The 13,825-nt window shown below is 41.4% G+C and overlaps 1 protein-coding gene across 1 annotated transcript in view; it reads right to left on the bottom strand.

The window, feature by feature from the left end:
* Positions 1-13,518, bottom strand: part of LNP1 (leukemia NUP98 fusion partner 1) — a 27,826-nt gene extending 14,308 nt beyond the window's left edge. Inside the window, exon 1 of the mRNA XM_017506339.2 lies at positions 12,996-13,518. Coding sequence (XP_017361828.1) covers positions 12,996-13,151 — 156 coding nt within the window. The 5' untranslated portion in view covers positions 13,152-13,518. The remainder of the gene's footprint in view (positions 1-12,995) is intronic.
* Positions 13,519-13,825: the final 307 nt, after the last annotated feature.

The raw sequence follows: 13,825 nt of genomic DNA, 5'->3' as shown, positions 1-13,825 counted from the left end.
AGTGAGACTCCATCACCAAAATAAAAATAAAAAATATATATGTAAAGCTAATGCATATCAAAAGCAACATAAACAAATTTAAACTATAGGTTAAGCACATCTCACACACATAAGAAGAGATCATCTAATACAATGATATCAATCATTCACAATTGGAAAATGGGCAAAGAACAGACAGTTTAGACAAGCCAAACTTTTTGAAATAATTATGACACCTGCTTTCTCAATTTCTCTGACTCCCCAACTCTCTCCAGTCCAGCTTTCTCACCCACAGCTAATTTTGATCAGGATATTGGTCTTCATGTTGCCAAATTCTGTGCATTTTTTGGTCATCTTAGTCACTCTGTAGCATTTAACTCATCCCCAGGACCCTTTGAAAACACGGTTTCCTTGGTTGCTACCACCGCACCCTCCTGCTTTCCCTTCGATCTTCTTGCCACTGTGACTTAGACAGTCCCTCACTTCTTCCTTCTATCAGCTCATAACTGTTGGGGATACCCAAAGTTCTAGACCAGTCTTTCTTTTCTACCTTTCCTTTCTCACTTTACACCGTCTCCCCAAATAGCTTATCCTTGAGCTTCCATTTCTAGCTAGTCTGTTTTCCTAATTTATGTCAGTAGCCCAGCCTTCTCTGAGCTTCTGCCCATTCGGCTTCTCTTGGTGTCCCATAGGTACCCAATCTGACTTGACACAATCTGAATTCATCATCTCTCTCCCCAAACCTGCTCCTCCAGTGCCCACTAACTTAGCAGAGAGTACCACAATTCACCTGCTTACTCAGGTCAGTAACTCAGAAGCAACCCTCCACATCCAACTGCCAAGTCAGCAGATTCCACCTCTCAAGTACCTCTCAAAACCATCCACGTCTTTCTAGAGCCAGTATTACGACCCTAGTCCAAGTCACCGTTATCTTTTACCCAGATTACAGATCTAGCCTCCTAATAGTAAATATCCTGTGTCCACTCCCAATTCCTTTATTTCATTGTTCCCACAATGGCCAGATGGTTAAAATAACAGCAAACTCATACCTGCTCCCCTTCTCATATTGCCCCTCACCTTGCACCACCTCCTCCGTTCAGTGACATAGCCTCATTGGTCTTTGATTTCTTCCTCCAGCTCTCCTGCTCCCGTGTAGTGCAGGCACTGGCTCGGGCTCCTCCCTGCCAGTGACTTCATCCATGACCCTACTCCCTCATCTTTCTAATCATCCTTCAGTGATGGCAAAAACTGCATTTCCCCAGAAAGCCTTTTCTACCTCTCTGATTCGTTCAGGTTCCTCCAGATGCTCTCCTGGAATTGAATACTTCTCCTTTGGGATACTTATCACAACTGTAATCAGTAATTTGGGTAATTTTGCTCAGTGCCTCTCCTCCCACCAGATTATGTGCTGCATCATATCAAGGGCCATGTTTTACTCTCTACTAATAGCCAGCACCTTGCCTTGTTCATGGCATAGGTTCATTAAATATATATTGAATGTGCAATATAAAGAACTAAAAAAAAAAGAAAATACCAAATGGTTATGACTGTTAATAATTAGCAGTCAAAGATTACATAAAATAACAATATTTTGCCTTTCAGGTTAGGGGAAAAAATGTGTTTTAATGATACCAACACTGACAAGAGTACAGGGAGACAGGAACTACTATACCTTACTGATGGGATTATAAGTGTGTGCAGCCTTCTTAGAAAACCTTGGGAAATATGTGTTAAGAAGCTTAAAATATCAGTATCCACCAGTTAGAATGGCAATCATTAAAAAATCTGGAGACAACAGATGCTGGAGAGGATGTGGAGAAATAGGAACACTTTTACACTGTTGGTGGGAGTGTAAATTAGTTCAACCATTGTGGAAGATAGTGTGGCGATTCCTCAAGGACCTAGAAATAGAAATTCCATTTGACCCAGCAATCCCATTACTGGGTATATACCCAAAGGACTATAAATCGTTCTACTATAAGGACACATGCACACGAATGTTCATTGCAGCACTGTTTACAATAGCAAAGACCTGGAACCAACCCAAATGCCCATCGATGATAGACTGGACAGGAAAATGTGGCACATATACACCATGGAATATTACACAGCCAACAAAAACGATGAGTTCGTGTCCTTTGTAGTGACATGGATGAACCTGGAAACCATCATTCTCTGCAAACTGACACAAGAGCAGAAGATCAAACACCGCATGTTCTCACTCATAGGCGGGTGTTGAATAATGAGAACACATGGACACAGGGAGGGGAGCACTACACACTGGGTTCTGTTGGGAGGAAATAGGGGAGGGACAGCGGGGGTGGGGAGTTGGGGAGAGATAGCATGGGGAGAAATGTCAGATACAGGTGAAGGGGAGGAAGGCAGCAAATCACACTGCCACGTGCACACTGCCAAACATGCAACAATCTTGCATGTTCTTCACATGTACCCCAAAACCTAAAATGCAATTAAAAAAAAAAGAAAAAAAAGAAAACTTGCAGACTTAGGTGCTGAACCCAATATCAATAAATAACTTCAAAATCAATATATATATATATATATATATCAGTATCCAAGAAGATGTAAAAAAGAAAAAAAAAAAAACAAGCTTAAAACATTCCCCTCCTTAGATCCAGTCATTGTGTGTTGTTATGGGCTGAACTATGTCCCCCTAAAAATTGTAGGTTGAAACCCTAACCCCCAGCAGCTCTGAATGTCACCGCATTTAGCTACGGGGCTTTAAAGAGGTGATTAAGTTAAAATGAGGCCATTAGAGTGAGCCCTAATCCAATCTGGCTGGTGTCTTATAAGAAGAGGAAATTTGAACACGTAGAGAGACAGCAGAGTTACCCACTTACAGAAGAAAGAACATGGAAAATCACAGTGAGAAAGCAGCCATCTGCAATCAAAAGAGAGGCCTCCGAAGAAGCCTTACTCTTGGACTTCCCAGCGTCCAGAACTGTAAGAAAATAAATTTATCTTGTTTAAGCCACCTGGTCTGTGGTATTTTGTTATGGCAGCACTGGCAAACATATGCGTATCTTTCTAGATATCCATACCTAGAAACTTACTCTCAAACAATAATCAGAAATACAGTTAAAGATGTGTAAAGCTGCCAAAATACCTAAGGTAAATCTGTATATATTAGTTCATTTACTAAAGAGCAGTCATGGTAGTAGGTGCTGTGGATAGGATGGGGAACAAAACAGACTCTTAGAACTTGCATCTACATAGGAGATAAATGTTAAACAATAGGGCATGTGCCTACATCCTTGGCTAAGTGCTATAAGGGGAAGTTCAAGGTGCAATGAAAGGGGAGAACAGGATATAACTACATATATTGGGATGGGTGTTAGGGGGTCAGGGGAGAAGGATCCAGAGAGAATTCTGTGAATGTGTGATGATTGAGCTACAAGCTGAAGGAAGGGCAAGGGTTAGAGGACAGGGACTGCTTTCTGCCTGGAGATGAGCACCACATGGGCAGAGCCACTGCCATGGAAGAAGCTTGCTGGCGTGGCAGTGCTGGGGAGCACAGAGGACCAACGGAGCTGGAATGAGACATTGAGGGATTTCAAGTAGGGCAATATCCCAAGATTGGTAATGTTAAAATATATCAAACTCTTACCAAAGGTTTTTCTCTGTAATGTGCTATTGTTTTCTTCCTTTTCCTTTTTTTTTTTTTAATTTATGGGGAATATGTATTATATTGTCAGGAAAACAAAATAATAATGCATTAAAGTTTTGAGACTGAGAGTGAAATGGATGTTTATACAAATGTCCTTTTTCATTAAGGAGCCTAAAAAGAATGACAAGAGTTTGATCACAACATAAAGTGTGTACTCAAAACCCCTTACATCAGATAGATTTTCCAGTTCATCTCTTTGTTGTGACTTTGTGGAAAATGGGCTTAAAAGAACTGTAATTGGTGACAGGGAGAAGCTCCTCCTCTTAAAAAATGTTTACTTGCTATGTGAGCACTCTTCCTGAAATTCTATATGCCTTCCTAAGGTAATTTTCCTCAATAAGATCTAAAACAATGTCCCAAATGGCTTAAAATAGCCTCACCCATCTGTCCCCTACTTTGTGACTCGCGCTGCAGCACCTGGGTTGATATCTTCTCACACTCTGAACTCGCCCTGGGATCCTGGTCTACAGCGTTGCAGCAGGCACTGACTGTGAGGCAAACGACTGCCTGTACACCGCCGCTCCTGGTTAGAGTGCTCCAAACAGCGTGAGTCCTTCCCTTACGGTCCCAGAGCAACAATCTCCATCAAAGAAAATCCCGTGCACTCTCTGCCCCCAAGTTATTCGTTCTCATTTTAAAAGAAATTGGTTTTAAGACAGTGAAACAAGTCTGTATGTCACTATAATGGTAGATGCATGCCATTATACATTTGTACAAACCCATAAAATGTACAACAGTAAGAGTGAACCCTAGTGTGTCAAATATGGACTCTGTGTGATAATGATGTATCAATGTGGGTTCATGAATTGTAACAAATGTACTCCTCTAGTCAGGAAGGTTAATCATGGGAGAGGTATGCATATCTGGGAGTATGGGGGCTATGGGAAATCTCTGTACCTGCCACTCAATATTGCTTTGAACCTAAAACAGATCTAAAAAAGAAAGTCTTTTTTTTTAAGTGCCAATGAACTTAGAAGGGAAGGTGGGGAGGGGGAGATTGGTTATATAATATCTTCACCTCAAGAGCTTACCTACTTGATGTTCTTTATTTTGGCTTAATTGCAATAAACCTTCAGTTGTATCCCTCCCACCCTGTAGTCAATGGTTAACAGCAAGATGAGACACAATGAGGAGAAAGATCCAGATTCTGTGATAACAAGGCCCATATTGAGTCCTAGTGCACAGTATATACCAGGCACTCTGGGGCCATGTCCTAGATAGTTAACTTCAGAATAAAGTCTACAAGGGCATCTTCCCCTTTTACAGGTGAGGAAATGGAATCTTAGTGAGGCTAAGTCTTGCCTAAGACTATGTGACTAGTGACTTTATTAGAGAGATAAAGTGACATGCCTAAGCTTGTGACATCTGGTTCTGGATTAGCAGTACTAAATCCTTTATCTTCAACAGCGGCAACAACTTTATTCATTTACATGTGAAACTGCCTGCAAACGTGCCTTTTAACCGTGTGCCAATTTGAACAGAATTCTATTATAAAGGTATTAATAATACTCTATAGGTCTTCAGGAATTCATCTGAAAGAACTTTACCTGAGGAGTATTTTACAACGTAGTGTAATGCTATCATCAGAACCAAGAGGACTACAAATGGGTAGGAAACACTTTCAGGGAAAACATTCAAAGGTTCAGCTGGTAAAATGATAGTTCTTTTAGAAATAATAAAGATATGCCTAGTAACCATGCACTATACATCCTTTTGGGAAGCCAAACAATGTTTTAAACCAATCAGTCCAACAACTTTTTTTAATTGGGAAAATGAACAGACCCTGCTTGGTCACACTGTTACACACAAAATCAATGCAATAGCATCACCAACAACCTATCATAAGTTATATAGTGGCTACAGAGGAGAGATATAAGAAGAAGCTGCTGTGAGCTTATAACACTTCACACCTCAGGCACTTGGAATCTTTCCTTAGAGCAAAATTCAAGGACTGTCTCACTCATCCTGAAACTGCAGCAGCCACACTAAGCCCATCTGAACCATATGCCACTGAGATCATCACCCAAAATGACATTAAATTAAGTTGTGTATAATAATGTTTTTTCTGCTACCTCTCCACTCTCTGGTGATGATGCTTATTATGAAAATGTGTTAGTCGGCTTGGGCTGCTATAACAAAATACCATAGGCTGAGTAGCTTAAACAACAGAAATTTGCACAGTTCTGGAGGCTGGGAAGTCCCAGATCTAGGTTCTAGCTAATTCAGTTCCTGGTGAGGGCTCTCTTCCTGGCTTGCAGATGGCGGCCTTCTCACTGTGCCCTCACATGACTTCTTTATGCATATGTGGTGAGAGAGAGAGAAAGAACAAGCTCTCTGATGTCCCTTCTTATAAGGGTATTAATCCCATGAGGCCAGGAACCCACTCTCATGAACTCATCTAACCCTAATTACCTCCCAAAGGCTCCATCTCCAAATACCACCACATTGGAAATTAGGGCTTCAACATATGAATGGGGGAAAGAGGAGCACATTCACTCCATAACAGAACATATGCTACCTGCCAATGTTCAATATAAAATTACCAATGATCTTTCCATTGCAATATAAAAGAGAAACATAAAAGACAATGAAGTAAAGGGAAAATTAAAAACTCTCAAATTTTGTGCAGTAATTAACTAAGGGCATCCGGAAAAAAAATTTCCCAGTGTCAATGTCTGACAGAGGAGGAGGAGGAGGTGCAGAGGGAGGAGATGGGGAGGGGGAGGAGAAAAGGGAGAGGGAAAACATCTTATTAGGTATGTAAACTAAAAATAAAATCCTAAGCACGCCATCAACTGAACAGACCCCCTCTTGGCCAAGGGAATTCCATAAAAACCTTAAAAACTTAGTTCCCAGCCATGACGAGATGGGAGGTCAGATGCACCTCACTGTACTCCCTATCATTAATGGTTTAGACACAACAACTGACCAGCATTAATGTTAGAATAGAGATCATAAAACTGACAGAACAAACTCTTTGTGGCAATAAGATACCTAATTATAAACAGGACCTACGCCCACGCCAGGAAAGGGTTAAGTCGGGCACTACCACCACCACTCCCCACCCCCACAACCACACACACACTTAAAGAATACACTAGGCTCTGACTGCCATAGGTTTTTCTTTTCCTGTAGCAGCTAAACAAGCACCGGCCCTGATATAAACAGTATTAAAACAATTTGCAGCCCTATCAGATGCTGACCAGCTGATTCTCCTGTTCCACCAGCCATTACTACATTTTTGACTGGACAAGAGATTGATTTCAATAACTTTCTCCCGATAAGACCACCAACCATGGACTGGTTCTAGCTGGTTTATGGAGGCTGCACACTCATTCATCTTCCTGTCCTAAGAAGACCTTTATACGAATAGGGCCTAATTGTAATATATTTAAATGTTAAGTCTCCAGCCCAAAATGAATGTGGGTCATACATGCTACACCCATGTTTGTTCAAAATGCCTGTGTCTGGACCACCTTCATGAATATTCATAGCTCCTCCTATAACCTGTTGCATATGTATGTTTAGCCAACCTGTTTTGAAGTGCTTGACAGTGTCTCTGGAGGCTATGCTTCCCAGGCTGTGGGATGATCACCTTGCAGGTTGTAAGCTTTACAAGAAATAAAGTCCTCTCTCCTGTTCGAAATGTAAACATTGTAGGGTTTTTTTTTAAACAAATTAATAGGTACCAGGCACTGTCCAAAACACTATATATGTGCATTACTTATTGAATATTCATGGTACTTTTATGAGGCCCGTACTATGATCATCAATCCCATTTACTTGTGGGGAACTGGAGGCAAACAGAGCTCAAGCAGCTTGCTCAGAGTTATGCTGCTAGGAAATGAAGGATATGGGAGGCCACTCCAGAGCACTGGCTCCTGACCACCTCTCTCTGCTGCCTTTCTAGCAACTCCTCCACCTTAGCACATAGTAGAAGAGAGAAAATTCCACAGAACATTATGCTAAGAGCTTCCCTATAGAGTTGTCACTGGTACCTGAAATTCTATCATTAGTTTCATTTCCTTGGATTAAGGAATTGACTCCTATTAAAATTAAATTCAAATATCTGAAATACAAGAGGCTACTGCCAATCATGACACTTGATAATTTGTATTCTCTCCCAGGTTTGTGAGAACTCCCCTAAGAGAGCCATGGCCCACCTGCCCTGTAGTGAGATACTATAAGAATGAGAGTGTAGCCATCTGTAAGTAGATCAATGATAAAAAAATAAAATTACAAATATCATTCATCACTTTAAAGTGAGAACATGGAGGGAAAATATACAATGGAGAAAGGTAATTTTATTTTATTTTTTAAAAAAAGAGGGCCAGGCGCAGTGGCCCACGTCATAATCACAGCACTTTGGGAGGCCAAGGCAGGCAGATCTCCTGAGGTCAGGAGTTTGAGACCAGCCTGGTCAACATGGTGAAACCCTGTCTCTACTAAAAATACAAAAATCAGCCAGGTGCGGTGGTGCGTGCCTGAAATTTTGACTACTCAGGAGGCTGAGGCAGGAGAGTCACTTGAATCTAGGAGGGGAAGGTTGCAGTGAGCTGAGATCTCATCATCACACTCCAGCCTGGGCAATAGAATGAGAAGAAAGAAAGAGAGAGAGAGAAAGAAAGAAAAAAAGGAGGCATCAAAAGAAAGGAAGAGAAAAAGAGAATGAAAGAAAAAAAAAAAAAAAAGGCATCATCTTACCTGACTTCAAACTATACTACAAAGCTAGAGTAACCAAAACAACATGGTACAGGTACCAAAACAGACATATAGACTAATAGAATAGAGACCTCAGCAATAAGACCACACATCTACAACCATCCGATCTTTGGCAAGTCCCACAGAAACAAGCAACGGAAATGGATTCCCTACGTAATAAATGGTTCTGGGAAAACTGGAGAGCCATATGCAGAAAACTGAAACTGGACCCCTTCCTTACACCTTAGACAAAAATTAACTCATGGTGGACTAAGGACTTAAATGTAAAACCCAAAACCATAACAACCCTAGAAGAAAACCTAGGCAGTACCATTAAGGACATAGGTAAGGGCAAAGACTTCATGATGAAAACACAAAAAGCAATTACAACAAAAGCCAAAATTGACAAATTGAATCTAATTAAACTAAAGAGCTTCTGCACAGCAAAAGAAACTAGCATCAGAGTGAACAGGCAACATATAGAATGGGAGGAAATGTTTGCAATCTACCCATCTGACAAAAGTCTAATATCTAGAATCTGCAATGAACTTAAACAAATTTACAAGAAAAAAACAAAACAACGCCATCAAAAAGTGGGCAAATGATATGAACAGACACCTCTCAAAAGACGTTTATGCTGCCAAACAAACATACGGAAAAAAGCTCAACATTGCTGATTAGAGAAATGCAAATCAAACCACAATGAGATACCATCTCACGCCAGTTAGAATGATGATCATTAAAAAGTCAGGAAACAGGCCAGGCACGGTGGCTCACGCCTGTAATCCCAGCACTTTGGGAGGCCGAGGCGGGTGGATCACGAGGTCAAGAGATCGAGACCATCCTGGTCAACATGGTGAAACCCCGTCTCTACTAAAAATACAAAAAATCAGCTGGGCATGGTGGCGCATGCCTGTAATCCCAGCTACTCAGGAGGCTGAGGCAGGAGAATTGCCTGAACCCAGGACGTGGAGGCTGCGGTGAGCTGAGATTACGCCATTGCACTCCAGCCTGGGTAACAAGAGTGAAACTCCGTCTCAAAAAAAAAAAAAAGTCAGGAAACAACAGATGCTGGAGAGGATGTGGAGAAATAGGAACTCTTTTACACTGTTGGTGGGAATGTAAATTAAATGTTCAGCCATTGTGGAAGACAGTCTGGCAATTCCTCAAGGATTTAGAACCAGAAATACCATTTGACCAAACAATCCCATGAGCAGGTATATACCCCCCAAAATATAAATCATTCCACTATAAAGACGCATGCACACGTATGTTTATTGCAGCACTATTTACAATGGCAAAGAAATGGGACCAACCCAAATGCCCATCAGTGATAGACTGGATAAAGAAAATGTGGCACATATACACCATGGAATACTATGCAGCCATAAAAAAGAATGAGATCATGTCCTTTGCGGGACATGGATGAAGCTGGAAGCCATCATTCTCAGCAAACTAACACAAGAATAGCAAACCAAACACCACATGTTCTCACTCACAAGTGGGAGTTGAACATTGATAACACATAGACACAGGGAGGGGAACATCACACACTGGGGCCTATTGGAGGATGGGGGACAAGGGGAGGGACAGCATTAGGACAAATGCCTAATGCATGAAAGGCTTAAAACCTAAATGACAGGTTGATGGCTGCAGCAAATCACAGTGGTACACGTATACCTATGTAATGAACCGGCACATTCTACACATGTATCCCAGAACTTTAAAAAAAAAAAAAGAAAGAAAAAATATTGGTGTACACTGGTAGAGACTTATTCTATATCCCTCAAATTATATCATGTAGGCAGTATATATGGTGTCTGCCCTGGAGTGTAGAAGAAACCCTGTGAGTCCATCTGAAGTTATAAAAGCCCTTGGCCAATAAACTCAGTTTCTCCTCCAAAAGATCTTTCATTTAGTGCAATCTTTCCCTCCACGAGGCCCAGATGACATAGAACAATGTTAAGAGAACCATGTTAAGCTGAAGGAGATGATGACTAGAAAACAAAACAGGCACTTCCACAGAATAAATAAATGACAGGGAAACTGTTTTACTTCAGTTTTGTATTCATACGATGTTGGCGAGAGAAGGCAAATCAGTTCAATTAAAAGAGAGATTTCATATTACGTTTTTTCCACCAAGGACAACAGAAAAATAATGTCAGATTTCTTTATTCACTTTAATTCAGCAATCACAGGTTCTTGTGAGTCTGGGGAAAAAGCATGCTCTAGAAAAAGACCTAAGCTTTACCCTTTCTTATACCTCGTTCTTTCTGCCAAATTCGTGTTCTCTACTAGACTGACAGTTCCACAGGTGTGGGGACTGGACACATCTTCCTTCACCCTGTGAGCCTGGGACAATGCTTGGCTCACAGTAGGTGTTCAATAAATACGTTAAATAAATTCATTGTTCCAGCACTGAGGTTTTGTGTGAATCATTGTGTGTGACTGATGAAGATGTATTAGAACCTACATTCAAGGAGAAGTGGGGAAAAAAAGAAACTACATTCAAAGTAGGCAAAGGGGGGGATGCTCTTCTCTTCCTATATGTATAATACTGAATGTCATATTGATGGATATAGATGATTAAAAGGTTGACGGAGGGAAGGGCCTTAGATTAGAGCAGTCGGGAGAGAAGAAAAAAGTAAGGATAAAAGTAAGCTTTTCTTTTTAAGGTATTTTCATTAGCTCAAAGCAGACACAAAATTGAAAACCAAATTGTTCCTTAAAGTAAGAATATATATATATATATATATATATTTTTTTTTTTTAGACAAGGTCTCATTCTGTCACCCGGTTGGAGAGCGGTGGCTTAATCACAGTTCACTGCAGCCTTAACCTCTTGGGCTCAAGCGATCTTCTCACCTCAGCCTTCCAAGTAGCTGGCACTATGGGAGCACCACCACACCCTGCTATTTTGTGTGTGTATGTATGTATTTATTTATAGAGATAGAGTCTCACTATGTTGCCCAGGCTGGTCTCAAACTCCTTAGTTCAAGTGATCTTCCGGCCTTGGCCCCCCCCAAAGTGCTGGGATTCCAGGTGTGAACCTCAGCACCAGGCTGAAAGTCAGAATATTTGAGTACATTTTAGAGACAGAAAGCAGGTTAATTCAGGCAAATGCCTAAAGCAGGGATGAGCAGATAAAGATGACAGGAGGACACAATTTACAAGTGTTATACGCAATAGATGCTGTGATTCCATCATAGATTAAGGCAAACAACATCGCAACTAAAAGTGAATTCTGTAAATAGGGTAACTATCTCTGTTTTAAAAGCCACATAGATGCCAAAGTTTATTCAAGGAACTAGTAAACTGCGTTTGTTTCTTTGTTTTTGTATTTCCTGTGGCTCTAAGAAGCCAATGTAATAAATAGTAAATCGCGGTGTTTGTTTTTGTTTATCCCTGTTCTCACATCTGGAAACTGGAAACTAATCATACTCCTGGTTCACACAGCCTGGATATGTCACTCAATGTGGAACATAGATTAAAATGAGAGGCGGTAAGCAGGTGCTTAATTTATCACAGGCATGGAAAGTTAGAGGTAGAAGGGTTCTTAGAGACCACTCAGTCCAACACCCCCGTCTTTTTCACTTAAGGAACCTGAAGCTGAAAGAAGTGTTGAAGATTGCCCTTTGTCCCTGAGTAGGCATTTGGCAAGGGATCTATTTTGACATATTTGTGTCTCAAAGAATTCTGATTCCTCAAACTTGCTGATCACCAGGAGTCATAGAGGTTGCCTTACACGCTTTTATATATCTTACAGACATGATGTGTCTTCGAAGCACGGAGTTAAAAATAAAATAATGTTACCCCAAAACTTACTTGGTTCTGGGGTTGACAACAGCAGGGGATTGGGAAAGTATCACCTGGTAGCTGGCATTTAATGTGACTTATAAAAAAGAAAAGCTGTATTATTGCTGTGTAACTGTGAAGCAGAGGACATATGTGGAGTCTTCCAGCATCACAGTAGAACAGAGAGAATAGCTGCCTGGACCTGTCACTGAGTCCACAGCTGGTCAAGCCCAACCATTCCCCTCTTGGGGGCTTGCCTGCTAGTATCTTGTTCCCCAGCTCTCAGGCGCTCTGCCTAGCCACAAAAGAGTGCTGAGGGCAGGAGAATTTTAGCTCCCTCTCCCATCAGGAAAGCAAATGGGCTCCCTGAGAGGAAAGCAAGTATCTCAGATTTATCAAAGGTAGTGACTTGTTATAGGGATCCCCAGTTCCTTAGAGGTCTGCCAAAGAGGGGAACAATTTTCAGTATTGCAAATGGAAATCACACGTTGAGCCACAAGGCTACACAGACTAAGTATAGCATCAAGTGTCTTTCCTTTGGCTTAAATTCTGTCACTCCATGGGATTATCTCTGGCTTCTCAGGAGCTCTGGAGAGTGGTTAAAGGTATCTTAGATAACTAAAAATGAAGAAATTATTACCCATTAGATGAAAATCAGGTCCCTTGAAAGACAAGATGAAATAGTAAGAGGGATTTCTGTGGGTATGAGAAAGATTCGGAAGTACTGGTTTTAAACCAAAGAAAGCTTTATATCCACATTTCTCAAAAAAAATTATCTAAGAGAAACCCCCTCCCCTGCTCCAGCTCTCCCCTCTGGTCCATGACAATCACTCACTGGGCAGGGCAGGGAGGTTTTCCTGTGACTGGTGGCTTGCGGTCGGTGGCGTTCCCGGAGTCCTCTCTGATCTTCTTCTCTCCAGCTGTGGCCCCAGAAGCTGCTCATCCATTTGGCAAAAGAGACATCATCATCATCATCATCTTTGTGCTCCATGTAAAGGTGATGCCAAATATTGAAGGCCTGTTCCTAAATCTGACAGAAGGAAATATCACCCAACAGGGCTGGCAGTGAACCCTAGGATCACCCCCAAAAGGCAAAATGAAACTGGTATTTTAAAATGGTCTCCGATGCTGGCATCCTTAAAGGAGAAAGATTTACTAAACAACCACTTCATCATCAGGCAGCCTTGGGCAATGTCTATTTATAAATTGTGCAGCCCACATTCCCCTCCCCCTTGTCTTTTTAAATTGAGAGGCTTTCTAATCCTTCCATTGCTGGGGCTTGTGCCTCGCAGCCTAAGGGTGGGAAGCAGAGTCCACTGCCTGGTTTTCCCTGTGCTTTGCTGCCAATGGCATGTGATGGCATCTCCAGCTGTCAATGATGATGGAGCATGACCCTCACAGTATGCCTGTCAGCTCCAGGCAAGCTCTGAAATGGGGCCACATACAAGGAACAGACTGACCACAGCTTGCAAGGTAGCCAGCTGCTGCCAAGTCTTATCTAGACCTAGATACTCTCCTAATAAAATGATGCTGAAATAAAATCCAGCTCCTGGATCAAAAAGAGTCGTTTTTTAAATTGAGGTATTACTTATACATGTACAAATGTAAATAATATACAAGCACATGTAAAAGATACAAACCGTGAGTGCACAGCTTGATGAATTT

The sequence above is a fragment of the Cebus imitator genome, unplaced genomic scaffold (assembly GCF_001604975.1).
Source record: "Cebus imitator isolate Cc_AM_T3 unplaced genomic scaffold, Cebus_imitator-1.0 Scaffold354, whole genome shotgun sequence".
Lineage (NCBI taxonomy): Eukaryota > Metazoa > Chordata > Mammalia > Primates > Cebidae > Cebus > Cebus imitator.
The sequence above is the reverse complement of the archived record's forward strand: the minus strand, read 5'-3'. Positions and strand labels throughout refer to the sequence as shown.